At 45.3% G+C, this 22,687-nt stretch overlaps 2 protein-coding genes across 2 annotated transcripts in view; one reads left to right on the forward strand and one right to left on the reverse strand.

The window, feature by feature from the left end:
• The first annotated feature begins 388 nt into the window (after positions 1-388).
• Positions 389-18,826, forward strand: LOC144146938 (glutathione S-transferase D7-like). The gene is made up of 6 exons (XM_077678904.1): positions 389-622; positions 5,180-5,276; positions 10,462-10,520; positions 14,867-15,008; positions 17,524-17,694; positions 18,579-18,826. Exons 1-6 carry the CDS (start codon positions 579-581, stop codon positions 18,711-18,713), a joined length of 648 nt encoding a protein of 215 aa, XP_077535030.1. The 5' UTR covers positions 389-578; the 3' UTR covers positions 18,714-18,826.
• Positions 18,827-20,542: 1,716 nt separating this feature from the next.
• Positions 20,543-22,687, reverse strand: part of LOC144146518 (neprilysin-like) — a 52,888-nt gene continuing 50,743 nt past the window's right edge. Inside the window, exon 17 of the mRNA XM_077678463.1 lies at positions 20,543-21,147. Coding sequence (XP_077534589.1) covers positions 21,048-21,147 — 100 coding nt within the window. The 3' untranslated portion in view covers positions 20,543-21,047. The remainder of the gene's footprint in view (positions 21,148-22,687) is intronic.

Consider the following 22,687-nt stretch of genomic DNA (forward strand, 5'->3'; position numbering starts at 1 on the left):
TACGATTCTTACGAAAGTAAGCTTCTTAAGCTCAAATTTGTAATTGTAATACTATCTAAACTGCAGCACACAAAACTATCCTTTCAACTTGTGCTAATACATCGCTTGCGGAGCGATCGCAAACGAGCCCCAAAGTCAAACACCGCTTTGTAATTCCGAGTCAGAAAGTCTCGCTTTGGTGCTTCCGTCTCTTAGTCTCCAATGCGGGCGCATGTCGTTAATATGCCAGGAGAGACCACATTTTGTGCTAACATGGTGGTCGACTGGTTCCGAAGTTCGTGGCACAGGAAATGTGCGCCGTCTTTGTCACGGCAGGGCGGCGCGATACGAAAAGAATAAAGGCCCCGCCGCTGCTTTCCTTATCTTCGCCCGGGCTTCCGTCGAGAGTGCGAACGCTTACGTCCTGTTCCATATCCCGGGCTGCTGCTGGTTACGCCCGGCCGACAGCTCCCTGTGTAGGGTTGTTCCTGGGCGGCTCACGAAGTGCTTCCCGCCATAAAATACGGCGCCTGCCAACTTTCTCCGATACAGCGAGAAAATTCGTCGGTCCGAAAGCTCCTGCCCTAATCCCAGCGGCCATGTCTATCGTGCTGTATCAGATGAACGCCAGTCCGCCTTGCAGGTAATGGCTTTTACACATGGCGCTAGAGTGTGCTGAGTTGTACTTGAGCTATGCAGCTCGGTAAGCTAGAGCTGTTCGCTACTCTGTAACTCGCCATCGAATTGAGTGCTTAGCGACTTCCCAAAAACGTCACCCCCAGCGTGATTGTGTTGATTGCCGCGGCGTCTAAGGTTCATACGCCACGCAGTGTAACAGGTTCTTGAAAATCCGATGATTTCAGGCAATGATTACGGATATAAAACCACATTTCTCGGTGCGCAGTGTCGTGACGGAGGGACGTCATTTCGTAGTATCGGCATGAGCTTTGGTACTCGGCGTGATTGGCTACTAATTGTACAGCTTCACTTTTTTGTGTTTGTTTAACCGCCTATTAATTTAGGCTGCAATTTACGTCACCTGGCTTTCCTTTTTCCAAAGCGGTGCGCCAGTTTTACAATCGTTGTTTTCGTCGTGTCCCGTTGCGCTCAAATCAGGTTTTCCAACAGCACTGGCCCGATATTGAATGCTGTCATCACACAGCACGGGAATTCGCTGTGGGGTCCAAAATACCCTAAGTTAATTTGCTTTCCCTTCTTCAAACAGGAACAAAATACTATAGTATGTCAAATCGATAAACGGAACCTGAACGTGATTTTTGGGCTAAAGGGCACAAAACATCTAAACTATAGTATTACTAGTGCTATACGTACTTAATGACTTAATGGGCATGTAGTAATTAAGTTTTCACAGGCTGAGTAGCTGTTAACCAAGGCTGCTGTCACTTAATTTTTGTCGTCCTCAACTGGCGGTATTGTTGTAAAATTACTACCGAACCGATAAGGAATTGACTTTAGGTCAATGCTGAGATCCCTTAATAAAGTAGGGGTTGTGAACTAATGAGAAAGCTATTACATGCCCCATAGAGCAAAGAAGCCACATTCGAGCGCTCATATAAGCTAACAATCCCTTAAAGAGGTAGCTGGTGCAAGAAGAATGAAATCAAGCATTGGACTTCAAAGGCAAAACAGGAAAATTTACTACTCGACGGAAATCGCAAACAGTGTCTCTGGACGGAAACCGCAAACAGGGTTGGAAATCGCAAACAGGGACGGAAATCGCAAACAGGGTATCCCAGGCACAGCCCCATGGCTCCGGCCATAGCCTCCTGTATAACGTTTTGTGCCTGCTCAGTGCCAGAAATTGCGCCGTTCCCTCTGGTGGTGCCCTAATCCAAGGTTCTCCTGTGTTGGCGATGGCTCGGTCAACATTTGTCTTCACACCTGGCAACAATGGGGTAGTTTAGAAAAAAAGTTGTCAAGGCCCTTTGCAAACAACACTATAAATTGTATAAATGATGTTCTGGCTCTAGCACTGATGGGCAACTCCTGTTTGGACAAAAATGGTATGAAAATTCGCGAGGCCAGAAATAAAACCATCTAGTAAGTGGCTGGGGTGACGCTAGAACTTGACAGTGCTAATTACAAAAGGGATAGTCTATCTCGGCCTACCTTGTTCGTTCCTAAATACTTCAACGCAAAAGCTTTTTTTCTGCGTTTCACTCGATTCAGCCAGAACTGTTACGGGTGAGTTCACTAGTGGGTTTGTGACCCACTGAGAACTGATCGGTTTTTCGGTACGTGATTGGTGGAGGAAGATTGAGTGCAGCCGGGAGAAGTACAGAGAGAAACGAGCTAAGTGCATGCTGAATGTTTATCCTAAGCTTATATAGGGGCCCTCAAACACGGAGTATCGCCTTGAGCTAAAGCGTGAAGTCGTCATTCTTTTCGCAGCAGCCCGGCATTGCCCATTACCACATTCTAAATATATCTACTACACGCGCGATGGCACCATTTCGTAGATCAGTGGTGACGGAGAAATAGGGGAGGCGGAGGGGCGTGAGTGGGCGCGTGGCCTATCGGGGACCATAAACAATATTAGCGGCAGAACGAAACTGAATGTACTCGTAAGTAAAACAGGGGAGCTAGACTGTTTGGACTTCTTTCAACAAAATTTATTTAGTATGACTCAATTATCACTAAACACCGAATCAAAGCATCATTATTTGCGCTTATCAACTCCCATAGAACGGGAGAAAAGTTAACTGGCTCTCATCGCAGTGACAGCAGTGAGGACATGACTACATTTTGTTGTCAAACTCGCGTAGTGAACCCAAAAGGTCGAGCGTGCCGGCGGGAACAGTACACTGAGCGCTTTTTAGTAGTTCTGCGATGCCATGTATAAAGCTTCGGTCTTTAATATTGGCTCATGAAGTCCAAGCTCACCGTTTTGTGGACTTTTCAGCTAGAAGACGCCTTCGCGTAGCAGACGACGCCGAGGTGCGTTTCAGTTGACCTCCGCTTGAAACAGAAGTTCGCATCGGCATGGCCATCGACATACCTGAGAACTAGGCGCCCCCAAAGTTAATGGGCTGCTCCAATGGGTTTCGGGGCGATAGAGCAGGCACAGCCAGTTATACAGGAGGCTATGCTCTGGCTGACTGAACGAGGATATAGTGGTGAACGCGTTGTAGCTTTCAAGTTGAAAAACGACCACAAGCGTTGCATTCAGCTCGACGTACAATGAGTCCAACGTCGCTTGGCACGTTGTTAGGCTCCACTTTAGGGATAAAACCCACACATTTTGCCCGAATACTGGTATTAGTAACAATATACCAACTGAGGTAGATTGCCCATTGAAAATTACGGCACTCGTCGGAAATCCGATAACTCTTTTTTTGCGAGAGATTGCCCTACGCCATCAGAAAAAAAGTTTTCAAAGGTACCACACTGCACCCGTTCCACGCAGAATTCCAAGAAAAGACCGGTGCTGGGGTCCCCATATCCAGAAACTTAGGATATGGGGATTTCCCAGGATGATGCATTCGGTTCCGTGATAGGTTCAAGCCCAGCATTTCCGGTGCGATGTGAAGCGTTAATTCAGCGTGTTTATATGCTGCGCCCAGCTATTAAACCAACCTACGAGATACAAAGGAAAGATTATGCCCACAGACAGAAAGCTGGGAATCGATCTAAAGGTACATGTTTCGGTAATAAAATCCCACGTCTCAGGAAAAAAAAAAAAACGTAACACGGCTGGGGTTCGAACCAAGGCCGTTAGCTCTAAAGACTTTCGCTCACCCCCAGGTTACTAAGGCCTTCTTTTTTCTTTATTTCATGGGCGAATACGCTCGAACATAACGACGTCCCGAGGACACTACAAAAACTCAAGCATACAAGAGTATACCCAGTGGTTAGGACTATCACGAGTACATCAAAATTCAGGCAAACACACACAACCGTTCGTAAGAGCGAATGAGTCAGGCGGTTGGCCGAAAGAATTATACACAATATGTATGAGCGCCACAGTCTCTCGGAAATACGATTTTATTGATTTTATTGATCTAGGTGGCTCCGCATGCCTATCACATCAGCGACATCACTATAGACTGTAAAGAACAATTAAAACAAGCATGTCATACTGTGGCTCACCAAGGCAGTTAAATGGCCAGAACTGGATTTGGAAAGGCGTGACAGCCAGTACTTTTCTTTGTGTTCGCTGCAAACTTTCCCACAAAAATACAGCACCTCTGCAATCTGCAAAAGAGAGATCAATTGTGTCTGGTTATGAACAGATGCGCCAATCTGTCGACCAAGCTCTGTAAAAAGCCCGGTCTTTCATCGTAGTTTTAGCAGGGAGCGTACCGGTGTGTAATTTAGAGGAACGTTTTTGCCACCGGGCGGAACGCAGATTTTGCACATCCTATTCATGACATCCTGGAATGGTCACAGGAGGAACGGTGCACAGTAGGCTATTTCCCTAACCTACTGAGGCGGAAAGGCGGAGTTCTATTCGTTGTGAAAAAGAATAGATGGAGAGTCCCAAGCGAACGATTATAAGGCGCTAGGTGCGCATAAGAAAGTCTGGTTTGTGCCCAAAGGGAAACGGAATGTTTTGGAGGGGCCTCACGGCCGTTTCACCAAGTCCCACTTCACAGTGGCGTCGGCATACCCAACCACAATTTTGTGACACCCGCTGTGTGGGATGAGCCATTGATGATCACAGCTGCTATGCCGGTAAATGCCGGGGTAGGGAGAGGGTGTTTTGTTTTGTTTGTTGGCTTCCCTCTACCGAGTTCTTGGCTTGAGACGTTGGTCACTCACGCCGCTGGCTTTGCATTCGCGAGCTCCTCGAGCGAAAGCGCCGGTTAGACACTTTTCATAACTCGTATTGAACACGTTACTTCCAAAGCCGCTATTTAATACCGTTAGCCGTCCCTAGGGCACAGAAAGTAACGAAAATACCTCGCTCGTTCTTGTTTGCTGATTTGTATCTGAGGCGTTGTTTCATAGTTTGAAAAAGGCAACGAAATGCAGGCATCACGTTTCTCGCAGCGAGTTATGTACAAGACCGCTTGATGGTAATTTAGCACGATAATATAGTTTATCAGGGATGCTTCGCCTTGTGGAGGATTTTAAAACCTGCGCACAGAAAAATCTACCACTCAAAACTCAAAGATAACGACCTACTGTGAGCGGATTAGATGCATTTAGACAAAATGAGAATCTTTTCTGCTTCCAGGGCTGTCCGCATTGTGGCCCGACTGGTGGGAATCGTTCTGGATCTGAAAGATGTGAATGTTCTTGCTAAGGATCAAATGAAGGAATCATTCCTCAAGGTGAGTGGCTCTATGCCAGTCCTTGTTGGTAAACGAAAACCGTTATGCTCAGAGCCATCGGTATATAAACACACTAACCTTACGCACACGTGCACACATACGTAGATTGATCTACACCCAAACAAAAAAGTGCCTGACTGACTTACCGACTCACTGACTGATTTTCTATAATGCCCAGCCGAAAGCGCGGGAGCTACAGAGTTCAAATTTTGAAAGTACATTGGTATCATGGCCTAGAGGAGGCTGGATGTTTCGACACTACATACCTAAGGCAAGAAAGAGGAAGTGATTTACCAAAAATTCATAATTATATCGCTTTCTCGCTCAGATATCGAACTGGTTTTGGTCATACGTGTAGGTGGAACGTACCCGTAAAAACGAGTGTGTCAGTTTGTTTCAATTAATTCCACTGGGACAAATCCGGATTTGGAAATACATTGCGTGTTTTTTTACGGATTCCTCACTTTGTTTTACCCTTTTATATATTGAATTTGTTTTTGCTAAAAAATTGCACCCATAAATTTACGTTAAAAAAATTGAGAATTATGCTATTAGTCACCGTCAAAGGCGAGAAAAATCATCCAAACATACACCCATAGCAGAGTGAAAAGGCCTATTAGCTGATGCGAACGCTTTGCCAAACTTCACCTTTAACAGACTTCGAATTTGAGGTCTTCATTTCTATAACGCTGATGGAGTTCAATACGGCCGGACTTCATAAAAAATCTCCCCTGAGAGAGTGAAACGTGTTTAAATATTTTTAGCAGCAATTCCTAATTTTTTCGGAGGCCCTTTAGCTGTCTCGTTTGGAGTCGTGCGACTTGTTTTCGGTGGTGCGATTAACCCGTGCGAATTAACCCATACAAGTCATTTCACAAGTTTTTGCCTAAGGAACGTCCTCTAAGAGGGGGTACTAAGATTTTGGGTAAATGGCCTGTTTATGTTATTTATTTATTTATTTATTTATTTATTTATTTATTTATTTATTTATTTATTTATTTATTTATTTATTTATTTATTTATTTATTTATTTGTTTATTTATTTATTTATTTGTAGATACGGCGATCTCGTAACGAGACTTTAGCAGGGTGGGTTACATCTTTGTAACGAGTACATAACATGACAGAAAATTACACAGAACCATAGTCGATGGCAGGTAATAGAGAAAAACGACAACAACAACAATCAAAGCAAGTGCGACTCGAATAAGGATAAGGAACTTAGTGAAACATCATTCGCCAGGTCATTCCAATCTACAATGGTACGTGTGATAAAAGAATATTTGAAACAGTTATTTCGCAGAAAAAGAGGTGCAATCATGGTTTCTCAATGAGTATTCAGCCCTTGATACAGCCAATTCGGTTTTACTAACAAATGTTACCTACGCAAATGTCATATAATCAATTTCAGGATTTTGTCTGAACAAACCTATAAAAGGGCAAACACGATATTCGACATTACGTTTCTTACCAAGTTACAATAGCTAAGGTGTGATATCATTGACCACCCTGAAGCGATATATTTAGGCACTTGAAATTTCTGGAGTACAGGATATCTGTAGGACTTCACTTATATGTTGTGTTGGTGGTACACTCTGCATAGTACAAAGTATATCGTGAATGTGTGCATTGCTGATTCTTTCAGTTGCTGCGTAAAATTTTTAATACAGTTAAGTTCGGGTGTAACTTGTTTTTGTGTGTATGTGCGTGAGCGTGCGCCCGCATGTTTTTGGAGCCGTCAGATAATGTAGCAATTCTCATTGGAATGGTCATAATTGGAAAATATTACAAGGGCTAAGATTAAACGAAAATGCGATTTGGTCTTTCCCATACAAAGCAGTGGAAAAAGTGCAATCGGAAATATGAGCACGATTGTCGGCTTTACAAACTCACAGTGAATTTTGAATTCGCCGAACCCTAGCCCGATTCGATTTGAACTTTTTTCACGTGCTTCCGGCTGACAAAGCGGTTGTGGGGGGTTTCGTCATTTTGACGTTTCATGACTTTCACTTGCCCCAGTTTTAAAGTTTTTCTTAATATAAACAGGTGGCAGTAACGTTTCGGTCACACATCGCCAACTTCAGCCTGCGTAAAGGTCACGTGATATTACGTAGTACCTTGCAAATGGCGGCTGCCGTCGGTTGAAACAGGGCAAAAAATTTCACCTACCTTGGTCGCCGTGAAATTCCCGTGAATCAGGAGCAGGCGCCGTTGCGCACGGCGCTCGGTTTAAAGCTGATTTTTAGCAAAAGAAACAATAGTTTTGATTGTTCCCAACTCAGCGATAACGGAGCATAAAAATAACGTCCCGTATTTTGCTTTCATGTATGGCAATACACTAGCAACTATGTGTTTGGCGCAACAGCCACATAAGAGGGCAGTACACGCGTCTTCATTACATAGAGCCCAATGTAATTTGTTCACACTACAATTAAGCTCGTAGGTCACACGACAGAATTCAAGAGAAAAAAAATGGCCGCGTATCTGCTCCTTTCGTTGCAAATGTCGTCAACAGACGATAGTCTTTATCGACTTTTGTCAAGTAAATGCCTCCCTTCGCTTTCCCGCTCACCTCTCATGTTGTTCCTCTTACATCGCGCTCCTTCCAAGCTAAAGACGTCGAAGGTTTGCTTAAATTATTTTAAATTTCCCGCTTTCCACTGCTCCACACCGGGTGTCCCGATGCCTACGCTGCCGTACGGCGAAGACGCGTGTGAATCGAGGCGCCCTACTTCAACGTTTATAGAACCGCGTTTCCCTACTCCACGTGCGTTGCAAGCAGAACGTGGAACCGATCTAGTGGAACCTTTCGTAGCTGTTGCTGGTTGATTTCTTAAAATGGCGCCAGAAGCTACAGTGGCGCGGGCGACAGCAGGCGACGGCGGAGTGAATTTTTTTTTTTCTGCAGCTGAGGAGGAGGCGGAGGAATAAACTTTATTTCAATATTAGCTTTTGTAGTAGTGGCAATGGGGGGTCTTCTCAGTCCAGAAGTCCCTGGGCGATCGCTGCCAGGCGGGCATGAAGAATTTAATTTTGCAAAGTCAAGGATGTATGATTTTTTATAAAGGACCAGTGCAAATATCACTTCTGTATTAATTTATTGTCTTATATTTGCGTAATGTCTTGTTCTTCTTCAACAATGTTGACAAGTAGGAACATTACACCGGACTTAGACGGGTACATTTAGCTGTGACTATATAAGACTATTGCGCAGGCATTGTTTTACTTTGACCGGGTGGCTGAATCGAGTCACAGACAGACAGACGGACAGACAGACATACAGACAGACCAAAATTTCTGGGTTGAAGTAGCCCAAGAAAGCCTATCGTCTTTAAAATTAAAAAAAAACTGACTGTTTTATTTATTACGAGCTTGACCAATGAGTGAGTCGGCGAAATACGTGCGCTCTGCCGTTATCAGGCGCAACGTTTCGGTGTCCTTACCGCGTCATACAACCGATGGTCACGGCCACGGAGCAAGATCTTGCTCCGTGGTCACGGCTATCTTTTTCTGTGGTCACGCCATAACATTGTAACATAGCAGCAGATGATAGAGTGGCGGCGGTGACGGCCAGGAAGGTGATAACGCAACGAAACTTTCATTGAAGCGGAGAGCTCAACTACGCTGCTACAGCGCTTAAAAAATAAATAGGTACGGTAAAAAGGATGGTGTGATGGTTAGCTTAACACAGGCCTTTATTTCACTTTTGTAGCTTTTGAATCAATGTGACTTGATCACTTTGTGGTGTTGAGAACTTGAACCTTAAAAAATGTCTTTACTCTGACTTGCTCAGCTGCGCTCCTAATTTTTATTAGATATGCCAAGTGTTTTTTATATTTTATATGCGGAATATTTGTCAGCATGGTTGCAATCTTTAAAAGCCTAGCCTCTGAGTACGCTGCCTGTCGTCAAAGCTGTACGTGCATACCACACTGATCGCTGAGGTTATGCTTACGAAAAAAAAACATTACACCCTGAATTGATAAAGTGAGAACAGGGCCCCAACACTGCCATCTGAGTAGGGAAGGGTGCAAAATGAAGGTAAGCTAGCACAGAGGAACTATGCGATCGAGCTACTGGCTGTGAGCGCTACCGCTCTACTGATATGATGAGAATGCCGTACGCGCCTAGTGATCTCAATGCGGAAGTTAGGGGAGGCTCTGATTAAACACGTTGAAGTAGGCACTCTCCTGGTCAGGTAATGATACGCAGCTAATGTTGCAGCAAATGTCATGCTCGTATTTTTTCACCAAGGTACGCGACAGTATGATGAATCCACAGACTTGATTTTAGAGGATTCCTTCTTTCGATAAAAGAGCAGCGCTGCCCATTTCAAGCAGACTCTACCAACCTGGACATGTTACGTCAAGTGCACTATTCACCAGTTATAACATGTCGGAGAGATAACAGAGCCGTATGACGTGAGACCCACAGTGTGATTGCAGCCTACTGAATTCAGTTACTGCCACGGAAACCGCGCTGGTCCTGGTGCCTAATCCGAGCACCCAGAAACCGCGGGAGTTGTTCTTGACACACAGGCAGCTGGTGTCCAGGTCTGCCGCATATACCAATAGTATTTGGAGGTTTATAGATCAATGTGAAATGTATTTCATGCCTGACATGATTGTTGTTCCCTAGTTTTATTATCACAAGCAAGACCCGCTCCAAAGGTTTCCCTTCCTATTTGACTGGTTAGCACATTTTTACACTGCTATCGATGGAGTCGTAGCGAAAGACGACCAGTGGCTGGCTTCCAATATGGGGATGGAGTCGATTAGCCAGGCAGTGAGCGTCACCGATCCCCCTTTTCCGTCCCTCCTACTGGCGCCCCCTGCCTGCCCATCTTTATTTCCCAACAAAAGTAACATTTCCATATAAATATATATTTTTATATCACTAATATATATCAGGATACATTTCGATATCACGAAATAAAGTAATTTTCCGATCAGTAATAACCAATGAAACAAAGAGATAGTACCATTTGTGGAGGTTTGAAGAAAATGGAAGTCTGATTCCTTGTTAGCATGCGAAATGGCGTTATTTTGTGTGATCAAACAAATATTACAATTTGTTATTATATTATCCTAAATGGGGACAGTTAATATCAGGCTGGCATGGTTTAAACGCTGTTTTCCACTATTTAAATGTCTCGTAAAGCCACTTCTTGAATTTTATTTTCTAGCTGAATCCAGCGCACACAATACCGACCTTACAAGACGACGCGTTTGTCCTATGGGAAAGGTAAGCAAACGAATTCATTTGTTTTAAAGGGATACTGACACAAATTTGAGGTATTAATATTACTACACAGTTCGCTTTATTTACTTATCAGAATACCCTGGCTGAAATATGAGCGGCCCGCGACGCGTGGAACATCAATTTGACCTCATTTATAACGCCGACTGATCAGCACACCGATCGGCTAGAAGCAAACGGGCACCGACGTGACATGACACCGTCGTAGAAAAGAGAAGCGACGTACCTGTAGGTCTCCAACGCTCGTCAAAAACTAGTGACGTCACTTCACACGCGCGGCCCGGAGAGCGGCGACTGGGCGCTGTCGCATTCATGAAGCGATGCAAGTAATCAAAGCTACTGGCATAACCGCTGCTCAGAAAGGCACTCGTGCAAGAAATGGAGTTCCAAACGCCCAAAAGCAACCCAAAATATAGCCCAGAATCGCAACAGAAGTCGGCATCAGAGTTTTAGTGAAAGCCGTAATCAAATCTCCGCTACAACGGTACGCCTAGCGCTTTCAGGCACCTGAGCCTGCTCAGGTTCCACGGCGGGGTTGTCGAATCCGCAGTCGAATCCACATAATTTTGTGCGGTCGACATCCGAACGAAATTGTGAAGTAATACCGTGTTTCTGTCATACGCAGCCTCCGGCTTGAAGCCCGGGAATTTAAAACGGACTATTTTCTGCCCGTTCGATATAATTATCGGGAGCTGAAGTGTTTAGGTTGCTGTTTCGGGATTGCAGGCCATTCGGTATCAATACAAAAATTAAAAAAAAAAAAGTTTGTTGTCAGTACTTGTTGTTGTTGCCATTACCCAGATGTGAACCACTCCGGTACTTTTAAATACGTGGCACCAAGCACAAAGCTGCCTAGGTTTACGAGCAATCTTGTGCCTTTTTGTCGGCACAAAAGCAGTAACCGGTATAGGCTCACCTGCTGCATGGCTTATTGACTGTTTGGCTCTCGTATCGGCGTTGGAAATGTCTTTTTGTTCTTGCCTAAATTGCGGCTAGTCAGTGGGTTTCCCGAAACTGTGGTGTCACCAAATAGCACGCCGGCGGAATTTACGGATACGTGAAGAGATTGTATAGTTTTTCAGATTAAACCACGTTTTTAATTTCACTCTGTGCCATACAATGTTTGGCCGCTGCAACACTAAGAAATTCTCATTACTCCTTTAAAGTCGTCTCCCCATTGCTTTTTAACAGGTCATTATTGCCGGTCAAATTATGGATGTAATAAACAACTTTGGTTTAAAAACTAGGGAAGGTAAAGCAGATTGGGACATTATAGAACCTCCCCCCCCCCCTTCACACACATACACACGACGGCCTGTCTCTAGATCTCGAGCATAGCCGTTATCAAAATTTTGCGGCAGAAACGTCTGTACGCGCGTTACGAATGCGTAAGTACCAACTGGGATGAAGTTTTTTTCTTAGGTTGCACATAGGCAGACCATGTCGTAGTAGACAAACGCATCAAAGGGGTTGGTACCATGAAGATTTCAGGGTTTTTTTTTTGATTACCCACAAACCATCCAGCACATGTTTTCTCACTGCTGAGCGATGGTCTTACTTTGGGATGTCCTCGCGAAAATGATTCAATACCACTACGCTTTCAAGGCTTCAGATGAATAAAGCTGAACCTAAAAGAAGCGTTGTATGCATCGAGTTATCAATTACACATCAATTACACGTCGACAACCGGTACATGCAGCAAGACGTACAATGTGCTTGTCGTTGCTGGGCAAGTCATTAGACTCAACATTAAGGTAACCACACGTTACTGCTCAATTTTGGCATTACCCCGTAACCACTTAGATGGAGTGGCTAGTGACGATGACAGCTGCATCATATAATTCCTACTTTTTCATGAATTCTCATCTACCGGCGAAGAAGACATACGTGAATATGCTGTTTCCAAGTCAGTGTCCTTTGGAAAGTTGGATATTTCCCACATAAAAGTTTGGATGGGCACACTCACAATCCCACACGTGTCGCATAGTTTGTTTCATACCCCGTCATTTTCTGTATACGTCCACACCAAGCTCTTAGTTCTCAAGCAACGTGCTCTAGCCTCAAAAAGCCGCAGCGATGGCTCAGAGGTACAGCACGCGCCTCGTGTGCGGGAGGTACCCGGTTCGAATCCTGGTACCGCCGGACACCCACCGGTTTCTTTAATAAGTACAGGAGTCCCTGGTCGAGTGCGGACCCTTGAAAGGGGAATACGAGCCTAGAAAGCGGTCTTTACCCTTGCGAGGGGCCCCTGACCCTTGTCCATCTGGGGGGCCCCGGCCATCAGAACGCGTTGCGCCATTGCCGGGTGTGAAAGGGTCTGGCGGCATGTCCTGCCACCGGCGGTTGCGAGTTGAGTGTCCACCGCGGCTGTGGAAGGCATCATGTGCATTCGTGTTCCTTCGTGGTGCCAAGCACCTACCGGTAAAATAAGTACAAGCGACTCTCCGGCCTGGTGCTCGCTCCTTGTGTGGGACTACAACGCTTGGAAAGTTCACCGTGCTTGCACGGGAATTCGCCCTATGGAAAGGGGAGGCTGCAAAAATGCGGGAACTTTTTCTTTTTTTTTTCGGAGAGGTGTTTCTTTCTGATATCCGATTTCTCTTCCCGGTAAATGTCTAGCGATGTTTAGCATCCATTTTTTATAAACATTTCTTCGTTCTTTTTCGCCTCGCTTCTTTTTGGGCTGCCTTGCCTGTCTTTTCTTCACTGTTCTTTCAATATTTCCTCGTTAGCCTTCTGGTCTCTCTAACCACTCTATGTCCACGTTATTCGTGTATATGTGGCTAAAAACATTAGCTCCCTACTTACGTGGATCACTGGCTCTCTACGTTCCCTGAAAACATATTTTTACTGTGATCTTTTGGAACTTTAAAGGACTCCAGCCCACAAGTTTGTGCACTACCTGGTTAGTTGTTTTACCACCCGCTCGTAAGGCCAAACAGCCTACCGTTCTCTTGTTAACTTCATGGCCTGCTAGAGCGTCTGATTTTAAGCAGAGTGCTGCATACGCAAACGTGGGGCCCAGAACCATTGCTCCTTTTGAAATTCCTCAATTCCTCTCCCGACTTCGTTTTCTGTACCCTCCCCACCCCCCTCACCCCAGAGGTCTATGTTTCATTATAGTTGCGCCTCACTTTCCGTTATTTTTAAGTTCTTCGTGGGTTCTTAAGTAATGTTTCCATTTTATTTATCCCCACTCCCAAGTATTTATATTTTTTGACTCTGGGTGGTTCGCCATGTTCAATTGACCCTGCGTCAGTGCTATTGTCATTGAAAACCATATCAAATTTTCAATGCAAAAATGTAGCGTGATGTTGGGGGTTTCACACCAGTGATACGAAGTGCTTGGGGGTCAGAGGTGCCTCACCGCTGATTGGAAATTCTTAGTGGTCAGAAATGTATTTAGAGTTGGGACGTATGACTGTACGGTAGTATACATCAGTTGCGCACTGTCAGTGACGGTGGCACGTCCTGCCTTAAAAAGGGGCCGCGCAGAGAGAGAGAGAGAGAGAGAGAGAGAGAGAGAGAGAGAGAGAGAGAGAGAGAGAGAGAGAGAGAGAGAGAGAGAGAGAGAGAGAGAGAGAGAGAGAGAGGAGAAAAGTTTTATTCATTCCAAGACATAGTACGGGAGGTTGATCCACGGAAGGGCAGCTCTGTGAGCCGGAGCCTTGTCGACCAGGGCGTGCAGGGGCTGAACGGCCGTGCGCGCCAGGGCAGACAACCAGGAGTAGTCGGGGGTGAAAGGTTGAGGTCGGCGAGGGGAGGGAGCAGGCGCGGCAGTTCATAGTGCACAGGGGTGGCGACATGTGTAACGTCGCTTCAGCATTTAGCCACAGCCTTCTTTCCCACCTTTGCGGGATGCAAATATACATTCTTCTGCTGTCTCGAGAGTTTTTGTGCGGCCAGAGTGTGTTGAAAATGAGAGCGTGGGACGCAATTTTCGCTAATTTCTAAATAGAGAAACCGCTCTAGGGTTTCCAAAGAAATGAACAGAAACTGATATTTAAAAAAAATGAATAATACTAAAGCATGATTGGCACGCTCTCTTCCTTTGTGGTGCGGTTATTTGAAGGAAAAAGCGAGAAACCCTTTCGTTTCCGTTTTTATGGCAACATTTTTCTCGTAGGCTTTACGGTTTAGGCGAGAAAGCAGTCTGTCAGCTGTTGATGTGCCGTGTTTGGAAGTTTGTGAGTAATTAGAAAGTTTGTTTTCTAAGGAATGCTTGTTGCAATAATTGGTAAACTTAACACGCGCAGACTTGTTTTCGAGTTTGAGTACAACCAATCGCATTTATTGTTAACCCTCCGGCTGTTTTGATGACCACATTACAGCCGAGCCATCATGCGGTATCTGGTCGACATGTACGCGCCCAACCACTCACTCTACCCGAAGGAAGTCCGCAAGAGGGCCCTCATTGATCAGTTTTTGGACTTCGACCTGGGTACTTTTTACCGGACAATTGCCGACTATTTTGTAAGTATGATTACTACAATAACCCTCTACGCTGCAGGTTTTGACAGCACTTAGGCATCAGAAAGACGCGCCATTCCGTTTCCAAGTCGGTGTATACCGGGTACTTCCCGTTACACGTAGCGCGTCTATTTGTCAGCTTTTTAACGCTGCCACAATCTTGTTGATCAACTGCTTGAATCAGCCTGCCGTTGGGATTTTTTCATCGGATATACTATTCCTGAGGTGTGTCTCACACGTTATTATAAATAAGTATGGTTTGGTAGCTTTCAGGATTTATCTCCACAATGGAGCCATTCACCACGTTATTAAATGTTTCGGATCGCACCGGAAGTGTCCACCCATCAGTGACTTGGCAACCAAGTGTCACCCTGGAGAACACGGCGGAAATGATCCCACCGGCAGATCTTTGATTATCTGCTGTACATCATGCACTTTGTTAACAAAGGCAGTAAATATTGTTACACCCGTGTTTAACCGAGACGTTACACAGTGATTTCCGATCAAAATCGTCTAGAAGAAGAGAAGGTAGACGATTGAACGGTGAGAAGCCATTTATTCCCTTGTTGAGTCGCGGTCAACAATGTAAATAAACTCCACTCCTTCGTCACCGTAACAATGTAACAAACCTTAAAGATCATAAGAAACTTAAGCCCCGCATCAGTTGGTCACACTCCATTAAACTGAACTTTTTCATTGCTCACCCGAAATCAAGCTTATTTTTATTAGCGTCCGGACTTGTACAAATAACGGCCCGAGTGTTCATTATTTAACAGGATCAAGTGTATTTGTGAAGCGTGCCCTCAGACTGCACGCACTCACGCTTTTGTATTGATGTATACTCGCCTCTTTCGCGGGCGTCAGTATGTTACGCAGTTCCGCGGGTCTTCAAGTTTCATCACAGCGGTGCTCGCGCTCGAGAGAAATTAACTATTGTGATACGTAGTTAGGAGGGGGCGGTGACCGGTAGTTGCAGCTTGCCGGTGACCAAGGCAACCCGTTCCGTCGGATTTTTGTGCATCTGCGGGTCGGGGGCTACCCAGCGCCGCCTGCCACTGCTCGGTGGTACCAATGAATGGGGAGGGAGCCGCAATACGTGTAGGATTCGAGCAGGTGTAGGACTGAATGTCTCAAAGTTTCGGGTTGTTTAAGCTCGCTTCGCTGGATTGCCACTGAAGACCCGGCTGTAGTAGGAGTACAGGGACCGCCCTTTGCATGTATGGCACTGCATAGGCAGTAATGTTTCACACGTTAAGACTCGATTCATATTCGTAGACGATGTTCTGGTGACTGGCGTTTAACAGCAGAGGTGTCTAGGCTTTTATTTCCGCCCTGGAGCGGTACCCGAAAACTCCGCCCAGCCGAGCGCACGTTACCGTGCACCTCGTGAGGAGGGCCCGGCGTCGTTCAGGCTTGCGCGTGGAACTGCACCACCTAAGGAGCTCGCCAAAAATACCGAGTGCACATGTTTTGGTAACCTGTATTTTGGTAACCTGTATTTGGTAACCTGTATTTGGTAAACCTGTATGTTTTGGTAATTAAAAAACTGTAACCATGAACTGCATTTTCATTGCCATTTGTACTTTGATTGTCCCCCCCCCCCCTTATGTACTAATCCGAGAGATGACTTTAAGGGTAAAATAAATGATGATTATGATGAGTGTGTGCGCGTGGAACTGCACCACGTAAGGAGCTCGCCAAAAAATACCGAGTGCACATGAGCGTGTGCCTGGTGAGGAACGCCAGGCATCAGCCTGCTCGACCTTCAAAAACACTCTGCCAAGCGTTTGTGACGTGATCTCTCGCGTGCTGTTCTGCTCGTCAGTTCACGTGCGTTCACATCTGAAGTGGGGAGGACAGACGCCCAGTGCGCTCTACAGACGCCGAGTTCGCGAAGCCGGTTGCCGCGGGTTCTAGCGCGCGCTAACGTAGTCCACTTTGGGAGAGATGTGAAAGGCTGCGGACGAAACAATTCGGGCCTCCCAGTCGTGGAGAAATTCATGCGGCAGTTTCAGAAATCCATGTGAGGTGCAAGAGCCGGGCCTCCAACGAAGGGAGAGTGGCCACCCCGTCTGCTGTTTTCCCGGCCTTGCACCACTGGTTCAAGCTGCGCCAATTTTTTTTCTGTTATTTCACAGAAGCGCCCCGTAAAGCATTTACGCCGCGCTGCCCACCGCGAATTGTTACATACGCATATCTGCGCAGAAAATGCAGATCCGGGACCCACTTTCGCCAAGTTGGTTGCACGTAAGGTATCTTAAGAGCAGTTTGCGATTGGCTTTCGTTTTAGCGATCAGCCCGCTTTTCGTCCTCCGCCAAACGCGAATGGGCACTGCTAATTAGTGATGTTACTTACTTTAATTACCTTACATAAAAAACTTCGCTATTCTGGTTCCACCTCCTTATTGCGATGCACTGACCATCTAAAGAAATGAAATAGATTTTTCTGCACCAGTGCGACAGTGAGCACAGTAGAGGTGAGTAATAATCTATTTCGAACATCTTTCGTGCGTCGCAGTATTCGTACCTGCTCAAGGGTGAGCCTAAGAGCCCGGACAAAGAGGCTGCCTTTCATAGAAGCCTGCATTCTTTCGAGGCCATTCTTGGCGACAACCCGAGGCGCTTCCTCACCGGCAAAGAGATGACGCTGGCGGACGTATCTCTGCTCGTCTCGATTACAGTACCCGAGGTGAGCCGATTTGGTACCATGTCAATTATACGTGTGGTAGCACCTAACTGCGGGTTTTTTTACCGCACAACGCTACATACGTTGCGTTCGACGTCGCAATGATTCGTGTTTCCCCAAAAACAAATGTTGCTAGATTATATGGATTGTTTTGCGGTAATGAATCCACAAGTTCGACACCAAAAGCTACGGCAGCAACACAGATCCGTATCAAAAAGTAGTAGAACTACGTTATGTGTCGTTGCCCTGCAGTCCATAGCTATCCTTTCAATTATCGTGCAGTTTTCTTAATGACCCAGTCACTTCTTGATTAAGGCTACCACATTTTACATAAATTGCTGCCCCCACAGAGTACCCATAAATAACCCTTACTAAAGTATGCTTGCGTTTCAATTGCTTCCGAAACAAAAAGGACTCCACCCAACGCTCGACGGCCAAGAGTTTCATTGGAAGAATGACAAAGTTTAAGCAATAAACATAAGAGGTCATTACCAGCATAGTATAGCATATTTTGGTATAGTGTAGTACAGTATAGTATAGTACGTACAGTATAGCAGAGTAGGGTATAGTACAGTTGTTTATTGAACAGCATAGTAAAGTAAGGTTTAGCATAGTATAGCACAGTAATCGTATTTTACTACCAGTTGGAAGAAAAAAGAGGGAGAACAAATAGTTTCCACATGTCTAGCAGAGCTGAACGAACTTTCAGAAATGCCAGCGCATATTTCAGTGACGGTAACAAAACCAAAGTGCAAACTCTATTGTTAAAAAAGAAATGACCACTTCGACACTTGTAAATATCTGTCCACTGTGCACAGCGCGTTACAACACCATCAGCTGACAACTACTTTCTGCCACATTTATTTTTGCTTACCGTTCTATCGCAGAGTGTGGATTACGATCTCACAGCATTTCCAAAGGTGAAGGCCTGGTACAACTGGATGGAGCGACAACTGTCGACCGTCAACGAGATCAACAAGGAAGGGATCTCGGAGTTTCGGGGTTTGCTTGGAATGGAATGACGAGTCATGCTGGGTGACGTCTGCTATAGTTTAGTACAAACGGCGCGTTTTCAGGCACGCTGTCCTTAATTTAGTTCTTCAATAAAAGATGTTGCTGGACTACTTGGATCATGACAAGAGAAGTTAGTTGTTACATTACAGTCTTTTCGTACTTTAACTTGGGGCTTTTCATTGAAGGTTGGCATGATTTACGCTATATATATATATATATATATATATATATATATATATATATATATATATATATATATATATATATATAATACGATTATATGTTTACGCACAACATACCGACCGTTTTTTTAAACATCAGACAGAACCCACAGCGAAGAAAGCACCGTTATTCTCGGGACCATTCTTATTGTCTGGAACGAATGTTATTCTCAGCACTTCAAAAATATTCGTCGTTGTGTGGGCTGGGTGTTGGCATGCTAGGCGAATACGCAAATAGTGCAGCCCACATAGTACATCCAATAATGCGAACGTTGTTGACACTTAACAATGATTTTCAGTAAATGTTCCACCGGTTTATAAAGTTCTGCGCAATAACGCTGCATTGTTACAAGTACAAGATTAACCGCTGAGGAGGAACTCAAGGTTTCACGAGAGAAATTGGAAGTTTTTAAAGGTTGAATCAGCGGCGTACTGAAATATTTATGGGAACTTTTGCAGGTCACACAAAATGTTCCCAATTCCCTTTTCGTCCGTGTTATCTTACGCCCGATCCTCTTCGAGGTTCATGCTAATAAGCACTTGCGAGGTTGACACTAATACTGATTTAACTCATTTTTACAAAGGAGTTTGAATCGTACGTATCCAAAAAAAAATGCTGTCATTGCGAAATGGTTTGGTTAAACTCCTGAGTCGAAGTAACATTCGTTCTCATCATCTGAGTTCACACGGGAAAAAGCTCAATATGATGAAATACGTAAAGCGGGGTTCAACGCAACACAATGCAGAGCTTTAGCTGATCGTTTATCGCGGTCCGCTCCGCTTCGATAGCAGGCGGGAGCGCCATTGCGCATGCGTGGCGCGCTCTGGCGCCAGCTTTTTATCGGAGCAGGGCCGGCATCGCTCACCGCGCACGCTGAGCGGACCGTCGCGCCAGCTCACGCTAACCACGCGATATTTCAAGATGGCTGCCCCTATTGAGGCGAGCGCGCTGCGGCGAAGTCCGTTTCTTTAGTTGAAACGTGCACGACGAAACCGCAAATGCGCTGGGTAATATGCAAGGATGTCACAAAGTCCACCGAGTTTTGAACAGAAGCGAAAACCATCGACCGAAGAGCGAGCGTATTTATATGGAGCTCTCTGAAAGACAGTCTTGTCTTGGCTATTCAGAAATATAATGGTTTTTTGAAATATTTTAATATGACTATAAAGTGACAGCAACTAAATTATATCAAGCGGTAAAATAAGGCACTAAAGACAGTATATTACTTCATTATGTGCCAGCTATATTTAACACTTTGCCATCTGACTTTTTTGCGCATGCCTCGAAATATAAACTGAAAAAGGCTTTAAGGCGCATGCGCTAGTGCTTTCCAGAGATTTCGGGAATACCGAATGGTTATCTGTTCTTGGTTGGTGCTGCGTACTGTAACATATATAATTTATTTTTTTTTTTCGCTTGTCGCCTGCCAGGCTCTGCCTGACAAGCCCGTTGCGGCTTAGGTAGGCCTGATTATGTACATGACTTCTGTTTGACTAATAAATATTATTATTATTATTATTTGAGTCACCGAAATTGCAATTCCTAAATGAACTGTGGGGTGACGTTTAGTTTACGCACGCACAGGGCACGAACGGTGACGCGAATGATTCCCCGCTGAGGGAGATACGGTTATCGCTTGGTTGAATGCATTTCTGCTGCTGACATTCCGGTTGTGTTGAGCGGGCCGTGGAAAGCGGAGGGGACCGCCATGAACGGTCAGCTAAAACTCTAATAACATAATACCACGTAGGAAACCATGATATTTGAGTAATCGCACCGAAATATTAATGGGGCGACGGAAACGAAGCATTGAAGCCCTGCCTGACTGGCGTTGTTGGCTCTAACATAGAATTGTTCCCAGCACTGGTAATAGTCCGTTCGCGTGTTCGAGGCACACTCTTACAACATAGACAAATGTATTTGGCAACTGGACAACTGGTTAGGTAAGACACTTAAAAAAAATAGCGAACACATCGTCAGAACGTGACGAAAATATTCCAGTCTTCGCTATCAGCGGTGTGACCTTTTTCATAAAACTAATAAAGCTGTACTCCTGCAAGTACATTTCTACGGCTGCAAATTGCAGTCCCTATTGATACAAATAGTTCGTGTCCGCTTGATCATATAATGCTGCACTTCTTCTCCTGATAACTTAGCAGATTGTCATTGCAGGCGAAGTACTTCCCGAATTTGTCGAAGTTGGTGAGCGATATTTCCACTCTGAAATGGAAAGAATGATTTTTTTTAATCAGGCATGCTTGTCACAGTAGAAAGGAGGCTACTCTGCCCTGTAGCAAATTGATTTCAGGGTAATGCTGCAAATAAACCGCAATGGGGAATAATTTAAAGAACATATGCGGTGCTTCACCATTTCAAAATCGCTTTTTTGGGTAAGATATACGTTACACCGCCTGAATATAAGCCATATGCCAGAATTGCCTAGCAAAAAGTGGGTTTCACAAGCTGAATTGGGGATTTTACTTGCCAGTACTGCATCTTATTTTCTCCTGTCCCATTGCAATTCAATCCCCACATTTTCCGCATCTTCTCCTTCAACATGGTGGACTTGGATAGCCTCGGACCATCTGACGGACCAGGTGAGGTTGGTGAACCGGGCTTCGGACAGTTTCGGCGCATATTAAAGGGACACTGAAGTGATATGTAAACATTGCGGGATTACTTGCGCAAATTGTAGTCCGGAGTCGCCAGACCATGTTTCGACCACCCTGGGCGCGTTTACGCGATTTTATTTAGTAGAAAAATTAATTCCAAAATGCTGTCCTCCTCTCTTTACGCTCGCCCATTTTCTGCGGCGTTTTCGTGTGACGTCGAGAGGAGCCGAGCTGGCAATTGACTGCGCTACTGCACGGCTCCCCTGCCTTCAGACAGTCAGTCGGCCCAGCGTTTCGTCCGCAGGCCGCCGACGGGTCGTCGCAATTCGTTCGCTCAGTTGAAACGAAGCCAGGACACGTTTGTGAATGGTAGAATCTGCCTTTCTTTACTTGGTTAGTTTGTACACTGTATCTAGCTCCAAGTCAAGGTCGCTTCACACAAGCGCAGCACAAGCGCACATGCGACGCTTCGCTGACTGGTACGCCAGTAGGAAAATATAAGGCCTCTTGAAGGCGGGAGAAGAGTCAGCGAAGTCAATATAGGTACTAAGGAAATAAAATCAACTGATACTTTTACCGTACAGCGTAAAACTAGGGTGCGGGAAGCACTTTTTTGCGCTGGGCGAACAAGCACAGCGGTTAGCAGCACGACTACGCATCTGCGAACGTTTTTCCGTCTACGAAATGCAATTGCTAGACGTGAGCTATTGTGGAAACTCGGGCGACGCTTACTGCACGAGCGCAATACAAAAAATAGTCACCTAAGCTGTTTGAAATGCCAAAACTAAATAAAAGTGTAAACTGGTTGTACAATATATACCCTATATTACGAAAGCCAGCAGAGCCCGCTCCGTGGCCGAGTGGTGTGGGGCGCTTGATATGCCACCGCAAGTATTTTGCAAGTTAGGAGTTCGAATCCCCGCGGGTAAGTGCTTTTTTTTCTCTAAGTTAACTTTCTCGTTTTCCGCCGATGTTTTCTATATTGAGTCACCTTTTTTTGGGGCGCAACGTTCATGGCTCCACGAACTAGTTCACAAAACACGCGCAGGCTGGCACTGGCGCGCTAGCGAGTTCTCATTGGCGTGCTGTTGCCATAAGCACCGACTGCTTGCAGGCAGTGGGCACAGGCCAGAATGAACAGACCCTTG

Source organism: Haemaphysalis longicornis, unplaced genomic scaffold (genome assembly GCF_048455015.1).
Source record: "Haemaphysalis longicornis isolate Haplotype H1 unplaced genomic scaffold, Haemaphysalis longicornis Haplotype H1 scaffold_7, whole genome shotgun sequence".
Taxonomy (NCBI): Eukaryota; Metazoa; Arthropoda; class Arachnida; order Ixodida; family Ixodidae; genus Haemaphysalis; species Haemaphysalis longicornis.

Bases quoted from the DNA above. Each gene is read 5' to 3' on its own strand.
- LOC144146938 (XM_077678904.1), top strand. From the start codon at position 579: ATGTCTATCGTGCTGTATCAGATGAACGCCAGTCCGCCTTGCAG. The intron at 5,277-10,461 runs GTGAGTGGCTCT...TTTATTTTCTAG, and splicing joins TGAAGGAATCATTCCTCAAG to CTGAATCCAGCGCACACAAT. The intron at 15,009-17,523 runs GTAAGTATGATT...CGTGCGTCGCAG, and splicing joins GGACAATTGCCGACTATTTT to TATTCGTACCTGCTCAAGGG.